The following is a 7,500-nucleotide window of genomic DNA, read 5'->3' as shown; positions in this document are numbered from 1 at the left end:
GGGAGGGAGAGGGGGAGAGGGGGAGGGGGAGAGAGTCGCCCTGGTTTCCGGTCTCAGTAAAGCGGGTTTGACAGCAGTGTTGTCTCCCTGAAGGGGGAATTCTGGTTCAATGGCTGAGTCACTCACACACTGTGGCTCTGGTGAAGGCTCCCTGAGACACACACACGCACACACACACACACACACACACACACACACACACACACACACACACAGGACCAGACCGTAATACACACACACACACACACACACACACACACACACAGGACCAGACCTTAATACACACACACACACACACAGACACACACACAGACAGACAGAACACACACAAGTTTCAAAAGGATAGTAAATGTAAAACATGTATTATTAACGATGTACAGTGTTGTATCAATGTGGAAGTACTTCGAGTACTATAGTAAAAATAAGGGTTGTATTTACAGTTGTATTTGTGCTCCACTGGTTGCACTTTTCCCCTGGCACCAGCTTACACAAAGACCCATTCCAACAATTGATGTGAATTGATTGCATGGCAAATAAACAGTCTTTCTTCTTTTTCTGCAAATGCTCACGCTGTGGTATTTCAACGTGCAGGTATGGGAGTTTATCCAGGTTTCATTTGTTTTCTAATTCTTCGTGGGTCTGAGTGATCTGAGGCAAATACAGTATATGTCTCTAATAACGTCATATGTCTGGCAGGAGGTTAGGAAGTGCAGCTTGGTTTCCACCTCATGTTGTGGGCAGTGGGCACATAGCCTGTCTTGTCCTGGGAGCCAGGTCTGCCTATGGGGACCTTTCTCCATAGCCTGTCTTGTCCTGGGAGCCAGGTCTGCCTATGGGGACCTTTCTCCATAGCCTGTCTTGTCCTGGGAGCCAGGTCTGCCTATGGGGACCTTTCTCCATAGCCTGTCTTGTCCTGGGAGCCAGGTCTGCCTATGGGGACCTTTCTCCATAGCCTGTCTTGTCCTGGGAGCCAGGTCTCCCTATGGGGACCTTCCTCTGCTGGCTGAGTCTGTACAGTCCCAACTTGTCTTAGTGTTGGTCAGTTTTTTGGTTGATTCTTTCCAATGGGTCAAGTAATGATCTTTTTTGTTTTCTCACAATATGTTTTGGTTTAATTCTCTCTCTCTCCCCCTCCCTCCCTCCCTCCCTCCCTCCCTCCCTCCCTCCCTCCCTCCCTCCTATAGTGGTGCTATGTCAGCGGGTCAGGGTGGAGGCAGAGGTGGAGGCGTACCCTACTGAGTCCGTGGACCTGCGCTGTCAGTTTGTGGATGGAGGCGGCACCAAGCTCACGCAGGTACACTACCACAGGACGCTGGCCAGAGGCCGGCAGCCTCCACACCAGGGGAGGCCGGCCGAGGCGGAAATAGGAGGATTCGCGTTTCGAAAGCTTAGCTTTTTTTGAAAGCTAACGCGACCCCCCCCCCCCCCCGATTGACACAACAGCGTGACAGAGCCAGAATGACCTTGTGTTGCTCGTACTGAATAACTCATGAATAATCACACACATTAACGCTCTTAAACAGAAGCCATATTTATTTATTCTACAGAAAGCAGGAAACATCTGGCCTGGAAAAAACACATCAAACGAAGTTGGAAGTTAGAAGTTACTCAAAGAGAAATTGAAAGTGAAAGTGAGCACTGCTCTCTCTCTCTCCCTCAAGATGGGTTCCCTTAGGGAGGGAAGAGGAGAGAGTTTGATAGATAGATAGAGAGAGAGATTCAGGTAGCAAAACAAATGTTAATAATCGTTCATTCGCACTCCTGCTGTTGTGTAGCGCGTATAAATAAAACACTTACGATTCTAAAATCAGTGTATTGAATCGGTTCAGACATCACAGCCCTCCTTTCAGATGTTATCTTTTACACCTTTGACTTTGGTGATCTACTGGTTGTGCCAACCAGAGGAGGCTGGCGGAGGTAGAAATCGGAGGACAGGGCTCACCGTGACGCACGGAACGAGCCAACGGCACCAAACGCCACCCTCCGATGTCCTACCTCCACCAGCCTTCCCCCCGGTGCCTCTAAGTCCTTCCCCTCCCTCCCCCCCTCCCTCCCTCCCTGCCTGCCTCCCCAGGTGTCATGGATCTGGGAGCCCACGGAGGGCCAGCGGGACAACATCGCTGTGTTCCACCCCACCTACGGCCAGAGCTTCCCGGACTCGCCCTTCTCCAGCCGGGTGGCGTTCATCCAGGGGACGCTGGAGAACCCCTCCATCCGCATCAGCCGCCTCAAGATGGCCGACGAGGGCCGCTACACTTGCGAGTACGCCACCTACCCTACGGGCAACGAGCAGGGCACCACCTCCCTGCTGATGCTGGGTGAGCTGCTGGACGCATTCCCGCCTTTTCTTTTCTTCTTCCGTCCGTCCGTCGGTATTCTTGCCCTTTAAGTGCACCCCTCCCTCCATCCTCCCCCTCCCCCTCCTCTTCCACCTCCTCTGCCTCTTCCTCTCCCTCTTCCTCCCCCTCCTCCTCCTCCCCCTCCTCTTCCTCGTTGTCCTCCTCCTCCTCCTTCTTCACCTCCTCCAGCGGTGTGACTAATAGCGTTCTCCGACAGATTGCGGTGTCACGGAAGGCCCAGGCTCCCCGCCACGCCCACCTTGTTAGACCTCTTTATTGATTTCTCTCTCGTCTCTTCAGTCTCTTCTCTTCTCCTCCTCCTCCTCCCCTTCTCTGCACTCTATCACCCAGGATCCTCAGAGGGATGAGGCATGTGATTCTGTCTATATGCACAACAATTAACTCTCTCTCTTTCTCTGTCTCTCATTCTCTCTCTCATTCTCTCTCTCATTCTCTCTCTCATTCTGTCTCCCTCCCTCCCTCCCTCCCTCCCCATCCTCCTCTCCTCTCCTCTCAGTTCAATTCAATTCAAAGGCCTTTATTGTCATGGGAAACAACAGTTTACATTGCCAAAGCAAGTGAACATACAAATAAACTACAATTAAATAACCAATAAACATTTAACAGTAAACATTGCACACAAGAGTTTTAAAAGAATAGTAAACGGAAAACAATGCCTCTCTCTCTCTCTCTCTCTTTCTCTCTATCCCTCCCTCTCTCTCATCTCTCGACAGCACGGTTCTGGTGATCACAGCTTGTCTTGGTGTTGGTCGGTCACAGTGGCCCGGTGTTTTGCCACCCTGTACTCTCTGTTCAGGCCCAGACAGCATTCCACATTGCTTTGTTTATTTTTTTGGTTGATTCTTTCCAACGGGTCAAGTCATTCTCTTTTTTGTTTTCTCTCCCCCTCTCTCTCCCTCCCTCTCTCCCCCCCCCCCCCCCCTCCCCCCCTCCTCTCAGCCAAGCCTAAGAACTCTGCGTCCGCTGTGCCGGCCCAGGCGGGCACCAAGCCGGCGGTGGTGGCTCAGTGCCAGGCGGCCGACGGGAAGCCCGCCGCCAGCATCAAGTGGATGACGCTGCTGGGGGGGAACCACACCACCACCTCCAAGACCGGCGAGGACGGCACGGTCACGGTCCGCAGCGAGTACCGCATGGTCCCCACGGCCGCCGACAACGCCAAGGACCTCACCTGCATCGTCAGCCAGCGCACCCAGGAGAGGCCCCAGAGCTTCGCCATGAAGCTGTCTGTCGAATGTAAGAACGCCAAGAACGAGACACGAATATAATAATAATAATATAATATATAATAATGATAATAACAATATATAATAATATTAATAATGATAATAATAATAATAATAATAATAATAATAATAACAATAATGATAATACAATAATAATAATAACATAATAATAACAATAATATAATATAATATATAATAATATTAATAATTATAATATAATAATAATAATATAATAATAATATATAATAATATAATAATAATAATAATAAGTATTATTATTATTATATACTAATAATATATTATAATAATAATGATATAATAATAATAATAATAATAATATAATTATAATATATGCCATTAGGCTGTCCGTCGAATGTAAGAACGCCACTATTACACTAGAATATAATAATAATAATAATAATAAACGCAGTTTAGCTGACGCTTTTATCCAAAGAGACTTAGATTGCAGTGAGTGACGTACATTGTTCAGTATATATGGTCCCAGCGGGAATCGAACCCCCAACCTAAGTGTTGCCCGGTGTTTCAAAAGCGTTGAATCTGGATCAGAACGAAATCTGATTCTTTCTCGCCGATCCAGGATCAGATATATCTGGCAGGTTTTGAGTCGTGTAGGGGAAACCAGCCAGCTCCATCTGATCCTGGACAGCACCAAAATAATCCGGATCATTCTGATCCAGATTAAAAGTTTAGGAACACTGGGCCCTGGTGATATGCTCTCACACCTCCACCCCATTGGTTTATGGGTCAACTCTCTGTGTCCACCCACACGTGAAACACTGTTTACTGGGTGGTTTCTGTCCTCAGATGTCAGCAACACCTCTCTCTCTCTCTCTCTCTCTCCCTCCCTCCCTCCCCCTCTCTCTCTCTCCCCCTCCCTCCCCCTCTCTCTCTCTCCCCCTCTCTCTCTCTCTCCCTCCCTCCCCTCTCTCTCTCTCTCCCTCCCTCCCCCCTCTCTCTCTCTCTCTCCCCCTCCCTCCTCTCTCCCCCCGCTCCCTCCCTGCTCTCTCCCCCTCCCTCTCTCAGACCCCCCCACGGTGTCCATCGAGGGCTATGACAGTAACTGGTACATCGGTCGTCTGGACGCCTCCCTGGTCTGCCTGGCCAAGGCCAACCCCGCCCCCACCACCGTCACATGGACAGCGTGAGTATCGTCCTGGTACCGCCTCGTCTCCGAGACGGGATGGTGCGTTCCTAGACAAATGTTCTGGAGTGGATAGCGTCCCCCGGTTTGGGCCCAGCCTGCGTTCTGGTCGTCGGGGGATTTGTGCTTGAGTGGAGCTGGAGAGAAGAAGACGTGTTCTGTCTTGATGACCCATATGGTCTCGTCTCATCTCACCATGATGGACATATGGGCTCTCACAAGTCTTATTTTGGTGTTGGAAAAGGTTTAGATGCTTTTGGACGACAGGCTGGCAGACAGGCAGGCTGGCAGACAGGCAGACAGGCAGACAGGCAGGCTGGCAGGCAGACGATAGATAGATAGATAGATAGATAGATAGATAGATAAAAGAGTGTTATTGTGCTCATGGATAAAGTGAACTGTTTGGTTGCAGGTTCTGAATACGGAGTCTGTTAAGTTGTTTACCTCCCCTCCCTCTATCTCTCTCTCTCTCTCTCTCTCTTTCTTTCTTTCTCTCTCTTTCTCTCCCTCTCTCTTTCTCTCTCTCTCTCCCCCCTCTCCCTCTCTCCTTTCTCTCTCTCTCTCCCCCCTCTCTCTCTCTCTCCTCTCTCTCTCTCTCTCCCTCCCTCTCTCTCTCCTCTCTCTCCCCCCCCCCTCTCTCTCTCTCTCTCTCTCTCTCTCCTCCCTCTCTCTCTCCTCTCTCTCCCCCCCCCCTCTCTCTCTCTGTCTCTGTCCAGCCTCTCTCTGACTCCCTCTCTCTCTCTCTCTCCCCCCCCCCATACAGCATGTCGGGGCCCCATGCCAGACACGGTGCAGGTGGAGGGTAACAGGCTGCTGGTGAGGAAGGTGGACCTGGCTGTCAACACCACCTTTGTGTGCGAGGTCAAGAACCGCCTGGGCGTCAGCAAGCAGCAGGTCACCACCCTGGTCATCGGTGAGTCAAATGCCTCCTGCATAGCCTGAAACACACACACACACACACACACACACACACACACACACACACACACACACACACACAGACGCATGTGTGAACACACACACGCACAGATACACACACAGATGCACAGACGCATGTGTGAACACACACACACACACATGCACGAATGCGTGAACACACACATGCACACACATGCACACACACGTACGCACAAATGCGTGAACACACACACATGCACACACACACACACACACACAGGGCTCAGGGCTAGACTGGTAGCTGCAGGGAAGCTGGTCTTTTCTATCATTTAATCATTTACACTTCAAGAGAGTCCTAATGTTCTCTAACAGCTTCCTGTCAGGGGGTCCGCTGGGCAGGGGGGGCGGGCCGGAGCTTGGGTTCTGAAAGGTTCTGAGACGGCATCCTTCATCCACGCAGGATCGTCCGTTTGGTGTGAGCCAGTTTGCCGGGTGTCTTCTATCTCCCTCTCCCTCTCTCTCTCTCTCTCTCTCTCTCTCTCTCTCTCTCTCTCTCTCTCTCTCTCTCTCTCTCTCTCTTGCTTCCCTGCTAACGTAGCGTAGCCCTGTGTGTCTCTCTCTCTCCTTTCCTCCTCCTCCTCCTCCCATCTCAAACACGGGTCCGCTGGGCTTCAGCATGGTTCTGGTTATGACCGTGTCAGACGGACGGGCTTTGTGGTGCTGCCATTCCTCACACTCTCTCTCTCTCTCTCTCTCTGCTCTCCACACATCTATCCAACACACAACACCAAACACTCGCTCTCCAGTGGCCGGGCCTTGGACCTGTGTTCTGTCTCAGTTCTGCTCTGCTGCTCGTTGAGACCTGCCTGGTCAGACAGGGCGGGTCTTTTAGGGAACCGCTTGGTTGAGCCGAGGTGGTGAGATTATCGCTTCTCCTTTTTCGACGACGGCAAAGTGAAAGTCTCCATTTAGAACATCCGTGGGTACTGTGGTACTGTGTCTTTAAAAGAGACGTGTTGAATTGTCTCCTTTGAGAACAAAAAGTGCTTTGTAGGCCCACACTGCCTGTGTGTGTGTGTGTGTGTGTGTGTGTGTGTGTGTGTACGTGTGTGTACGTGTGTGTGTGTGTGGGAGGGAGGAGAAGAAGAAGAAGTTAGCTTCTCCTGTTGTAACGAACAGTGTTGCCTTGTGACTGCAGTAGGACGGGGGAGGGAGGGGGAGGGGGTGGGGGGGGCGCTGCATCTCTCTCTCTCACCCCCACATCTTTGCACGGTACAGCACCTGAGAACAGTGTCTGATCCTCTCTCACCTCCCATGACTCTGTCCTCGGCGTTCAACAGTCGTGTGAAGCTGCTGTAGAACATCCTGGTGAACAGACAGATCGAGGGTTTCATAAAGGACCAGAAAACGTTCCCACCGTTTCTCCAACCGCTTTCTAGAGTTTTTTGGGGGGGGGAAACCCAACGTTTTAGCACAAATAGAAACAGTTCCCTCTTTAAGTTCCCCCTCCTGAAATTGTTTCTTCTCTGTTCACTTTAAGCGCAGATGAAAGTGCTGAGCTCTTTGACTGGGGGGTGGGGGCGGGGGGGGTGGGGGGGGTGGGTGGGTGGGTCGGGGTTGAGATTGTAATGGCAGCTGAAGGAGTCGTGAAGCAGGCGACCGTGTTCCAACGCCGCGTTGAGGAGAACACTTCAATCACGTGACCCACGTCCCGGCCCCCCACAGAGAAAATAATAATTGCGTTTCTCGCTTTTTTTCCGACGGCGGAGAGACAAAACACACCCCTCCGTCCCCGAGTCGCCATGGCGCCGGCTGGATCTGCCCACGTAGTGAGAGAGAGGAACGACAACAAGAAAAA

At 51.1% G+C, this 7,500-nt stretch overlaps 1 protein-coding gene across 1 annotated transcript in view; it reads left to right on the top strand.

Moving 5' to 3' along the window:
- Window positions 1–7,500, top strand: part of pvrl2l (PVR cell adhesion molecule related 2 like) — a 78,905-nt gene that overhangs the window by 34,628 nt on the left and 36,777 nt on the right. Inside the window, 6 exon segments of the mRNA XM_083680753.1 lie at window positions 1,185–1,294; window positions 2,075–2,318; window positions 3,300–3,593; window positions 4,628–4,745; window positions 5,509–5,515; window positions 5,517–5,658. Of these exon segments, the coding sequence (XP_083536879.1) occupies window positions 1,185–1,294; window positions 2,075–2,318; window positions 3,300–3,593; window positions 4,628–4,745; window positions 5,509–5,515; window positions 5,517–5,658 (915 nt within the window).

The sequence above is a fragment of the Argentina silus genome, assembly GCF_951799395.1.
Source record: "Argentina silus genome assembly, chromosome: 11".
In the NCBI taxonomy this organism is placed as follows: domain Eukaryota; kingdom Metazoa; phylum Chordata; class Actinopteri; order Argentiniformes; family Argentinidae; genus Argentina; species Argentina silus.
Note: the sequence above shows the minus strand (reverse complement) of the source record. Positions and strands in the feature narration are given on the sequence as shown.